Raw genomic sequence first — 12,513 nt, 5'->3', positions numbered from 1 at the left:
CCAAGTCACAATTGTGCACCTTGTTGGATGTCCTCCTAGAGCTTTTGGAAGCAATGGGTTTATAGCTGTCCTGCATCATCCTTAGTGGGCCCTCCTCCGTGCTTGGACATTATGCAGCCTCCAGTGCAGTGCAATTTGCTTGTCCAACTTTGATGAGGGCCTCTGACTTCATGGCGCTGCTCCTCTCCATGAGGTAGAATGGGGCCTTTCTGAAATTGAAGCCCCTGTGGTTTTCATCCCTCAGTGCCTGCAGACCCTGGCTTGGTCACGAAGGCTGCTTCTCTTGTCTGCTACATCATCATGGCTTATCCTCATCCTGGGTACTGAAGGCAGAGGTACATTATGGGTAAGAAGCTTGAAGTGCAGCATCAGGTGTTGTCAAGGACCGCTGACTCACCAGAGCCAGCTGTCAAACAAAGCTAGTTTCGCACCCATAACCCTGGACACTCCAGCACCAAAATACATGGTGGGATCAGTCGTCTCCAATGGCCCAGGCATAGCTGGAGTCGTTGGCTTTGTTCAGTGTTCCCAAGGGCCTGGCTGCAAAACTCCTGTTGTCGAGTGCCAGTCTCTGTCGATAAAAGGTGCTTCTTCACAATATTCAGAGTTCTACTTCTACTGTTCCTCGTCACAGTTCTAATGGTATTAGGAGGGGCCGATGTCCCAGGGCAAGTGAAGTGCCCAGAAAAAACGTGGATGGTCATTTTGAAGTGCTTGTCAATTTGCAGACACTCACCCTTATACTGTTAGGATAATGCTGATGGACGAAGTGGCGATTTCTAATTCTGCTGTAATCTAGCAATGCCAGAGCCAGTCAGGCAAATTTACCAACAGTGGGTAATACTGGAGAGTTTATGAGTTGCTGTTCCCCATAGATAACAAGGCTCTTACTGTATCCCAAACTGAAGCAGAAAATGAGGGCGCAAAGGGAAGGTCTACAGTTACAAATAAACAGCACTCTGACCGGGCCATTGAAACTGGATGAAAGATCTGCACTGAATTGCGCAATGGAGTAGTGGGGGCTTACTCCAAACTCTAATCTGTTTATGCACATGATGGAGATGAATTCTAGTTACATGCATGCAGTGAAAGGCGTCGAAACCGGGGATCTGCCCGAGTTGCCAAAACCTTCATCAGACACATGGGGTGAGTTGGAAGTGATCTTCGGGGTGCACGGCAGAGATCTGCCATGGAGGCAGACCAGGGAAATAGAATGGCTGTCATTGCTCCATTGCAGATTGCGCCTGCTTTTTCCTTATACAGAAAAAGGGAACAGCCCAAAGGAAAACAAGACGATGCACCAGGATCAGAAAGCCAAACCCCAGCAGTCATGAGAAGGGACCGTGCTGTGTGGGGCCCTCTCCTTGGAGCCATCACCCGAATTAGAAATGCCACGAAATTGGCTGCACACAGCAAAAGAGAGGCGACACTGGATGAGCATAATAGAATGGAGCAGCAGCAGGGACTAGTATTGTTAGCATGCATGACAGATTGTCATATTGTAAACACACGCACAAATATTTTTTAAAACAGGCAACATTGGCACATTTTTATTAGTGGTGATCAAGTGTTAAATCAGCTGCTATTTGCCTCTTAGAGAGGTGCCAATATTGGCGACACAATTATCAAAAGGGATTTAAACTACAGGACTGCCACAGTTGTTTTAACCCACCATCACTGAATTGTGGGGCACCCAGTGTAGTGTGTCCATTTACCCAAGTATCTACAGAAATGGACAATGGTCTCCGTCATCCATGGAAACAGCAGAATGTCACAAATTTCAACTCCAGCAAGGTCGTGTACTGCATCACATGCCCATGCGGCCTTCGCTACATTGAAAAACCGCGCGCAAGGTCAGGACGCGCATTACTAAGCGCCAGAGTTTTATTAGAAACAAGGTCATGACTGCACCAATGGGATTCCATTTTGATGGACACGCGCAGCAGACAAGATTCAGTGGCCACTACTTGTACTGCGGATAATCCTTGTGAGGGAAACGGGGGGAGGCTATTCAGTGAAAGAAGATACACGCCACAGTAGCTGCTTGAAAGAAAATGTGGGATGGCAGAAGATGTAGTTATCCGCATTTATGGCGCAAGTGCCATTGAGACCTCCACATTCCACACTCTATTTAGGTTAAGGAAAGTAGCTCCTCTGATTTTAGAGAAATATACTTGTGACTACGCATGATATTAATGAGGTCTGAATACACACGCTCTTGCTCTGGCAGATTTTTCAGCCCAGTGGATGCACATTCTTCAAGCTCTGCATGCATACACGTTCATTCACGTTGAAGGTGTATCACGGGCATCTGTGTAGCTGTTGGGTGGGTTACAATAAAGCTTGCTTTGCTCTCGCTGTGAAGCGGGATCATTGAACGCCCAGATCTCCTGTTTGGTATACTCACCCCCCCCCCCCACCTACGGACGTGTGGGAGCTGTCCAATGAATGGAGCTCATTACAGAAGTTCTTTCTCTCTGCCCTGTGGCTCTGCAGACAGGCTAGCTACGTCTGCTTGCTTGGCGAAGCAGCTTGTGGAATGATTTGCAATAACGAAGCTGGCAGTAAGAATATAAGAATAAGAAGTATCATTTGAGCCTTATTGGGACACATGGACACACTAAAGCGGTCTTTGGTTTCCCTCCAGATGGTGCTCCAAAGAAAACCAGTCGAGTTCCTTGTAGAAGGGACCACCACTGCTTGGACTGCGTGCAGGAAGGAGTAAGGGATGTGTATCGAGCTAAAGAGTTGATCGAACTCAGAACAAAAAAAGAATTGTATAAACTTGCAGGTCCAAAAAATGTTTCCAATGGTTCGAAACGAGTGCCAGTGAGGTATTACACACAACATGTGGACATGGACCACTGCAGTGGACGTCTATAAGACAAAGAGAATACCACAAAAACAGCTACCCGCCTACACACGTGCCCAAAGAGAGTGGCGAGTGCACATTTTCAGGCCCCGTATGTGTAGCATACATTTAATGGAAGGAGGCTATATAGTGGGAGAGGTGATATTGGAATTAATTGCGCGAACATGTACCAGAATGAAACTATGCCATGCTGTGTTCTATTTGGAAGTTGTATGTGTAAGCTTTTCTTACTTGTGCGTCAACTTGTCCAAACCTTCAGGCATATGTACATGAGTCATGAAATACATTGGTTATTTGAAAGTGAGTAACTAGTGGTTACGTTTGGTGGAACAGAACTTTAGGCCACCGATTTGGCAATGAGCATCGGAATGAGGGTGAAAGTGTAAATGCATGGAATGCGCCACACCACTTCATTACTTTTACCAGAAAAAGGACCAGGAGTTGACTGTGCCTAGGAACAACAATGCCAATAGTAAATACAAAGCATCATAAAAAGCGGACCAATACTGACTGGTTTTGACATTTGGAACTTCACTTAGGTAGCAGAAAAGATTACACAAATGGAGCATTGTTCCAGTGTCCTGTAGGTTAAATGGACTGCAGAGCGGTAAACTACGAAAGACTGTGGCGGTAAAAGGGCCCCATTACAATTAAACACCCATGCTAGAACACACTTAAAGTTGACAGTGAACTCTACACCTTGCTGGGCATTTCGGCTTTCTAGTAACACATATGTAGCGTAATACTATAAAACAGTCGGCGTTTACACAAACTGTTTGAAAGAGAGATCCAACATCCAAGAGCATCTCCTAGCCAGCCTGCATCCAATTGGCAAGAGAACCCCTTTGGGCGTGACTAACTAGCAGAGCAGTCCTGGCTGAAGATTATACTCTACAGGTCTCCCTTGTGTATGAGCGCGATACAAATAAAATAGCATATCCCTAGGACTAAAGCACAACCTCGGATTTGTCGAAGACTCCCAGATGTGCCACCAAGAAACAAAGTGTGCCTCAACTAGAGGGGAGGTTTCTGCAGCCGTGGGATATTCAGACACTTGAGGGATTCGTTTGTAAAGTAAATCCAGTCTGCAGGTCACTTGTGCTCTGGCTTTTAAATTCGCAACTATGAGCTTGTTTAGTGTGCTTTCTAAACAAATGCTGTACACTTATATTTTACATGGTCAGCGGTCGTTGGCCGGTACTCTCGCTAAGATTCTATGCATGGAATGCCATTTACTGAGCAATGGGCAAAGAAACCACATTTCTGTGAAACTGCAATGAAAGAATTCTTAACTTTCCTCAATCATATTGTCGATGTTCTGCTTTATTTGAGCAGAGCCCCATTATGGCCACACACAAAAAAAAAAACACACCATAAGAAGGTGTTTTGGAAAAAAATGTTAACTACCTCTTAATTAAAAAAAAAGCTAAAAACATACAACACATGAAACATCTAAACAGTAGCTGCATACGGGAAATAAATGTGTTAAATGGACATTTGGCAACAAAGTCACACTCAACAGGGCACAGAGATCCTATTGAAAACCATAGTCACGAGAACTTCAAGTTAGTTAGCTATGAAATTGAAGACTCCTTTAGAAGTCCTCCTTTGTCTTCAACTTTTCCTGGGTCAGGTCAACTCTCTGATAGGCTGCTGATCACGCCGTGAAGATAGCAGTGGTTGATCCCTGTGGTGCATCACTTCCTGCGTTTTGCCAGTGGCGGCCTCCTCTTTGGCAGCACTTTCCTACCCGTTGACACAATGTTCAGTGAACGAAGGGACTGCAGCTGCTGCAGGCGCCGCAATATCTCCTGCTCACAGGCCTGCTGCAGAGCACTCACCTTCGACTTGTCCCAGCTCAGCTCCAGAGCCAAAGTGTCCAGGTCTTCCCTGAAAACAGCCTGAGGAAGAAGAAAATCGTGTTAGATCCCATGCACCTGCCCTACCCCGAGCCTTGGACAACACATAGTTGTTCTGCTATTGCTACAAGAAAGACTTTGGATACCTTTCTCTCGAGTATCGCAACTACAATTTTTTCACTGTGCAAAACAAACAGATTTATTTTTACTGTACATTTTTACCAAATGTTTGCTGAAAAATGCAAAGGGTAGATTTCGGTGAGGCAATATGGTTCGGTGAGGTTGGCACGAAGGTGGGATGTATAGTGAAGGGATTAGTGTGTTCCCACTGCATTTTGTAGCAAAAACGATCAAACATTTTGCTATAAAAAATCCAAGGTGAAAGATCGAGCGGCCTAGCCACTGCTGGCCAATGACTGCAAGGCACCCTACTAAGTGCATGGCCACAGCGTCACCACTAGCTGCAAGTTTCACAGCCATCCCTTAACGCCATAGTGACTGGCGGCGGATACCATACCTACTTGCCATGGATTGCAGGTCATATTAGCTGATAGACTCCACTTCTCATAATGGTCAAGACAGACTGACATCCAGTGGCAGGTGAGTCAGTAGCCCAAGACAAACAACATTTGATCAGGCAGGCTGACCACTGACGACAACGTCTTAAGGACTAGTTGTATAATTCTTTCTGTATGCTATCACAGAGTATGTATGTATTTCTCCAACTGGCTTATTGCTGCTCAAAATTCCACTGGAAACAAATAGCTCTTATTTCCAAAAAGCGGTTATGAGTTAACACAGGGGAGTTGCTAGGTCTGGAAAAGACCCGGGGCTACGCTGATGTCGGAACTGTTGGGACTGGGGGCTAGCTAGTCTTTTGGCTGTAGCTCCTGAGATTCTATCCGGGGCTACAACCAAAAGATCAGGGGCTACAGCCCCCTTAGCCCCCCACTAGCAACGCCCCTGAGTTAACAGATGCAGGTATTCATGAGCAAATATTGCCTTGTATACATATCGCAATAGTTCTCCGTTTTCTTTCAAGTATGCATTGATTTGTGCTATTCCGTTATCAACTGCATCGTTTATTTAATTTTCTCAATGCTTTAATAATTAAATAGTATTTTTCAGGACATCGCAATAGTTCCAACCCTCTTTGCAATTTTCTTGTTAAACTGTTAATTTACACCATTTTCATTTCCTTTTGTCAATCTTCTTCTAAATCCACAATTGTCTTATTTCATATAGTTCCCTTTTCCATTCTCTTACTTTGCCTGATGTTACTGTGAATGCCGTTTGTAAACGTTAGATATTCTGTCATCATCTAGGTTAATTCTCACTCTGAATGGTATTGTCAACACGCTTATTGTTAGGTCTCCATGTAATCCTGTGATCCTCGACACGTGTTTCGCCACTGTAGTGGCTCATCAGGAGGATGTATACATTTAATATCACTAGGATTGCTTTATTGGATTGTATCTAATGACTGTTGTACCTTGACTACATTAGTTTTGTGAGGTCTTCTTTGAAAGGAACTTCCAGCATTATTCTACATGAGTTCTCTAAATGCTTTCTTTTCTTCTTGTGGTTTTCACCTTGGACACTTAAGAAACAGTGTCAGTTTCAAATGACATCGCTTTTCTCTCTATGCAAGTACGCCACTGCTGAACACTGACTTATCACCTAATCTTGACTAGACAGCCCCAACTCACTTCTAATAACAGGTTAGACAAACAGACTTCTACCACAGACACATTACCAGGAAAGGTGAGACTGATTCACCTCAGCATGATCTATGGGCTGGCCCCCCTAACCGACAACAGACTCACATTCAGCAGCAGGTTAATACAAGAAACCCAAGGCTTTCTTGCAGCAGCAGATTGGTAGGGCTGACTATTGGATTACTCATCCAGCTGCACATTTTCCCACCTGCCCTCAGCTGCTGATTTCACAGGCCGACCCCCTGGCTCGCATCCAGTAGCTAGCTGGGGAGGCTGACTTCAGATTGACTGCTCTGTACAGTTTGTGCTGAACCCAGAATTTCCTTCAACAGTAGGACACACAAGTGACCCCAGACTGACACGTACTTGTCAAAAGATCAAGCTACCATGGAGCTCAACAAAATCAGCACTGAAAAGGATAACTTGAAAAATGACCTATAGCTGTATGTCAGTAAGGTTGGCCACAGAACTACGTTCAGATGTAGGTTTCACAGGCTGACTTCTAGCTGTGTGTGGGATGGTGGACTAGTTTCCAGCAGAAGATGGAGTAGGCCAACTTCAAATACCTTCTTTAGAGGTAATTGTATGTGAGCCAGGCTAATTGGGACTCCACTCCAGTAGCAGGTTTGGCGGGTGGCCCAAAAAGGATGCTTTATATTAAATAGGCCGACCCCAGATACCAGTACAAACTGGACGGGTTGCCTGTAGATTAACTTGCAAATATAGACAGGACAGAATGACCATGGACTCACCTCCAGTTGCAGGTTGGAGAGGCTTATTTCTGGGCTGCTCTTTTCCTTTAAAATTCTCAGTATATGGTGATTTAGGCGGATGGAGTTCGAGTTCACACTATCACCACTCAGGTCCACTTCATCACGAGAATGCTCAGAAGTAGATACTACAAGAGAAGCACAAGTGCAGCTTAGACAACAGACTTTCTACAGCCAATACAAATGTAAATACCTATAAAACGTGATGAAGTAAGTCCCTTTCCTTGTTCTGCGGCATGCCACGAGGTTTACTCAGGGGGCAGAGTGCCACCCCAGTGTGGGACGGAGGCAATATGAGGATCCACTTGTCATCCTCACTTGGTCCCAGTTACAAGGCAGTGAAACATCTTAGTGCTGATTTGCAGGGCAGTCCTGGTTACCTGGAACCTCCCGAAACTGCCAGTAGCTTGGCGCAGGATAGTCCTGCACGATTCTACTTCTTCCTGTGCCTAATGAGGCCATGTAGGACAATTACAATGCATCCTGCAACTGACAGAGCGGGAATCTTACTAAGCAGGCACAAAACCCTAGCGAAGGAAAAGAAACAGTTGGTTTCGGGTTATTGCTACATTGTTTGTTTATTTATATAGCGCACCTAACCCAGAGGTATCTGGGCGCATTTACATGTTACATAAACCGAGGAGCATAATGACAGGTGAGACAGATAGAATAGATTATTTACATTACATTGTTATGATTAGCAACGAAAACACTCAATATTTACAGGGTTACATTAAGATATTTACAAGTATGGCATGTTAATGCAAATTAAACATTCTGAAAGAGGAGCCACGTTTTAGTTTTTTTCTAAAACTGTGGAAGGATGGCTTTGATCTTAAGGTTATGGGCAGAGAGTTCCAAGGTTTGGCTGCCAGTACATGAAAGCTATTGCCCCCTGCTTTCTTGAGCTTGTATCTAGGAACCCTGAGGAAATGTCTCACATAAAGTCAATTGCAACCTCAGTTTATAACAGCAGTATCTGAGAAGTCATTTTCAGTCCCTAGAGATTTTTTCAATTAATTACAGAGAACCACACTGGCTACAGTGTTGCAAGCTTGCAGCTCTCTTGCTGCAGTTTCTCCTTCGAGTGATGCAGTTGCTCATTCGTCATCTTCCTGCCAAGGGTTCCTTTACAGCATTTACAATGTGTCAAAATTCCCCAAAATCAACATTCTCTGCACCTTCAGCGGATTCAGAAGATTAGCGTAACTTTTTCTATCTTGTAATTCACACACTCCAAGTGCATTCTAACAGGGTCCCGAGAAAAGGGAGACTTTGTTCGAAGATGCTGAACAGGCCAAACATAGGCTTGGTCCAGTAGCCTAGCCCCAAATCGATTCCCGGTGCACACGGAGGCAGTAGCTAATCCTAGCTGTGGCACAATCTCCAGGCACAGATGCAGTCGCGAACCAAGAGCACAACCTAGGAAGAGCACACAGTCGGTCCGTGTCGGTTGGAGGCACAATACATTTGGCGATAGATGGAGAACATTTGAGAGGGTAGCGGCTCGAGAGATGGAGGTGGTTGGAGAGGTGGCATAAGTGGGGTGCAGGAGGTGGTGGCGAGAGCCTAGAGTTTGGGGACGGAGGTGGCAAGATCAAGGATGACAGAGGAGGTGTTGAAACCCAAATCCAAAGAAGAAGAAGAAGGGAATACTATTAGGGGGGGCAGGGGGTATAATGAGAGCAGTGTAACATTGAGTGAGGAAAGTAATAACCTGGAGTAGACAGCACCCAGAGGAGAAGGTGGTACGGATTACGTGGTTACAAAGAGAGCGAAGGGCAGGATAATATCATGAGGGGTAGGGCAAACAGAAAAGCGGGCAGGAGCGGCTAGTACTCAAGGAGGGACTGAGGAGGTGGAGAGAAGTCCCCTAAGCAGACAGGATAGGAAGATTTGGTGAAGCCACCATGCCCTAGGCAGGAGCAGATAGTGAGAGAAAGAATAAGACTTGGCCCAGGAGGTTACCTTGAGATCAGAGGTGAGCGATCCAAAAATAGAATGGAGACCCTCCGAGACACCTCTCTAGCTCTCACTTGCAGCAGCTCTACTGACCAGTCTGCTTTCAAGACTATGTACCGAAGTCAGTCATGAGGTGAACAAGTTACTTTCTTACCTGGTAACGTTCTTTCGATGGGATGGTCCGACGACGTATTCCATATCTATGACATGTAATCACCACAGCTGTGCTGCTTCGGAAACTTTTTCGGCGTCTGCGTCCTGCGTCGATGACGTCGATACGCCGTCGTCGAGGACCTCCTCCGACGTCATCCGATGTGATAAGTAGGACACACGACGGCCATAGCCTCAGTTATAGTTTTTTCCCCCCCAGAACGTGTGACATAAGTCAACTGCCAGTCAGACACAAAGACTTGCGGAACGTAAGCTGCAATCGCAAAAGAAATTCTGCAGCGGGGAAGGCAGGGCGGGAGCGATATGGAATACGTCGTCGGACCATCCCATCGAAAGAACGTTACCAGGTAAGAAAGTAACTTGTTCTTCGAGGGGATTGGGTCCTCCGACGTATTCCATATCTATGACAGACTCCCAAAGCAGTACCAGAGCAAGGAGGAGGGAAAGAATTTAGAATCAAGACTTAGAATAGCCAATCAAATAGCAGAGCAAAGGACCGCCTTGCCAAAGGCCAGATCCTGTGCTCGGATGGAATCGAGGGAATAGTGACGTACAAATGTATGTACCGAAGCCCAGGTGGCTGCATCACAGATGTTGCGAATAGGAACACCCCTCTGCAGGGCAGTAGACGCAGCCATACCCCTGGTAGAATGGGCCCGCAAGCCAGCCGGTGGGTCCTTACCCGCCAAGAGGTAGCACTCCGAGATGGCCAAAATAATCCAGCGAGACAAAGTCTGTTTCGTCACAGCTTGTCCCAAACGCTTACCAGCGTAACCAATAAAGAGTTGATCGTCCACTCTGACCCGGGACATGCGTGAAACATAAAAGCTTAAAGCTCTCCTAGGATCAAGCCTATGGAGCCTCTCCTCTTCCTTACCAGGATGCGGAGGAGGATAGAATGCCGGAAGAACAACCTTCTGGGCCAAATGAAATTCCGTCGCTACCTTCGGAAGAAAAGAAGGACGAACTCTAAGGACAACCCTGTCCTTGTGAAATACAGTGAAGGGAGGCTTAACTGAAAGTGCCTGTAACTCACTCACTCTGCGAGCGGAAGTAACCGCAACTAAAAACACAGTTTTCAGAGTTAACAGCCTCAAAGGGCAAGAATGTAAAGGCTGAAACGGAGCACCCATAAGAAACTTAAGAACCAGGTTTAAATCCCAACCGGGCACCAGGAAAGGTGACGGAGGGAACACATTAGTGAGCCCTTTCAGGAACTGTGAAATCAAAGGGATTTTAAAGTAAGAACACTCTTCAGACGAGCGCTTAAAGATGGACAGCGCCGCCAGGTAACCCTTAACGGTAGCCACTTGCAAGCCCCTGTGGGCCAAAGAAAGCAAAAAGGACAGAACCTTGGGGATGTCACATGCAAAAGGTCCACATTCTGAACTCTGCACCAGTCGCAGAACTTACGCCAACGGCAACGGTACAGAGACTTAGTTGCCGGCCTTCGGGCCGAAAGCAACACCTCCATCACGTCCTCAGGGAGGTCCCAATCCTTATACCTCAACCTTTCAGAAGCCAAGCGTGAAGGTTGAGGGACCTGACCTCTGGATGGAGAACCTGACCCCCCTCCCGTGAGAGCAGATCGTCTCGGTAGGGAAGACGACGTGGAGGGCAGATGGACAAGTCGAGAAGGTCCGGGTACCACGTCCTCCGAGCCCACGCCGGGGCAATGAGGATCATCCGGGAACCGAACTTCCGTAACCTCCGCAGCACTTGCGGGATGACGGGGACTGGAGGAAACGCGTACAGCAGCGGGAATGACCACTCCACCACGAACGCGTCTCCTAAGGCTCCTTCTGGAGGAAATTCCCGCGAGCAAAACCTTTCGCACTTCCGGTTGACACTGGAGGCGAAGAGATCCACTTGAGGGGTCCCCCAAAGGGCGAAGATCTCCAGGAGAATCTCCTGAGCCAACTCCCACTCGTGAGAGATCGCGCTCTGCCTGCTCAGAGCGTCCGCCGTCACGTTTTCGGCTCCGGCCAGATGAACTGCCGAGATCGAAACTTCCTGCTGGATGGCCCAGAACTCGAGCTGCATCGCCTCCCTGCACAGAGGAAGTGACCCTGCCCCCCCCTTTTTGTTGAGGTAGTGCATGGCCACTGTGTTGTCCGTCAGGATCAGGACATTCTTCCCTCGCACAGACGGCAGAAAAGCCTTCAGGGCTAGCCTGACGGCCCTCAGCTCCAACAGATTGATATGGAGTCTGGACTCCGAAGGAGACCAACGACCGCTGACTGTCAGCCCGTTGGCATGAGCTCCCCATCCTGTGAGGGATGCATCCGTCACGATCGTCACCTCCGGCCAGGGAAGCCAAAATGGAGCCCCCTTCATCAAGTTGCCTTCGACGGCCCACCACAGAAGGTCCCGGGCGACCGAGGACGGCACCTGAATCGAGTCCGACATCCTGCCGGAGGACTGCGACCATTGCGTCTTGAGTGCCCACTGCAAAGATCTCATCCGCAGGCGAGCCTCTGGCACCAGAAGAATGCAGGATGCCATGAGGCCGAGCAACCTCAGGAACTCGAACGCTGGGAGCGTCTGGGCATGCTGAAACTTGTGCACCATCTGCTGAATGTGAAGAGCCCTCACCTGGGGAGGAAAACACTGCCCCAGGGAAGTGTCGAGCACTGCTCCGATGTACTGGAGCCGCTGTGTCGGCGTCAAATGGGACTTCTTTAAATTGAGGGAGAAGCCCAGCCTGTGAAGGGAGCGACAGGTGATCGATAGATGATCCAGGACTTGCTCGGGAGAGCTCCCCCTGATCAACCAATCGTCCAGGTAGGGGTAGACGTGAATCCCCCCTTGCCTGAGATGCGCTGCCACCACCACCATGAGCTTGGTGAAAACCCTCGGGGCGGAGGTCAATCCGAACGGCAGGACCCGAAACTGAAAGTGCGAGTCGCCAACCGCGAACCTCAGGTACTTCTTGTGCTTGGGATGGATCGGCACATGGAAGTAAGCATCCTTGAGGTCGAGTGACACCAACCAGTCCTGAAGCTGAAGGGCCTGGAGGACTTGAGAGAGAGTAACCATCTTGAACTTGTCCTTCCTGAGGAGTTTGTTCAAACCGCGCAAGTCCATGATGGGTCTCAATCCCCCGTCTTTCTTCGAAACCAAAAAATAAGGGGAATACCATCCCTTGTTCCTCTCCGCTA

At 47.6% G+C, this 12,513-nt stretch overlaps 1 protein-coding gene across 3 annotated transcripts in view; it reads right to left on the bottom strand.

Annotated features, from left to right (window-relative positions):
- Positions 1 to 12,513, bottom strand: part of DFFA (DNA fragmentation factor subunit alpha) — a 175,723-nt gene that overhangs the window by 28,121 nt on the left and 135,089 nt on the right. For 2 of the 3 annotated variants that reach the window (XM_069609963.1, XM_069609964.1), the window contains exons 6-7: positions 7,202 to 7,347; positions 4,178 to 4,773 (exon numbers count right to left, since the gene is read on the bottom strand). In XM_069609963.1, the coding sequence (XP_069466064.1) occupies positions 4,570 to 4,773; positions 7,202 to 7,347 (350 nt within the window). In that variant the 3' untranslated portion in view covers positions 4,178 to 4,569. Of the gene's footprint in view, positions 1 to 4,177; positions 4,774 to 7,201; positions 7,348 to 12,513 lie in introns of those variants that run through there. The other variant, XM_069609965.1, reaches the window with a different exon arrangement.

The sequence above is a fragment of the Ambystoma mexicanum genome, chromosome 8, assembly GCF_040938575.1.
Source record: "Ambystoma mexicanum isolate Mex_15411 chromosome 8, UKY_AmexF1_1, whole genome shotgun sequence".
NCBI classification, from domain to species: Eukaryota; Metazoa; Chordata; class Amphibia; order Caudata; family Ambystomatidae; genus Ambystoma; species Ambystoma mexicanum.
The sequence above is the reverse complement of the archived record's forward strand: the minus strand, read 5'-3'. Positions and strand labels throughout refer to the sequence as shown.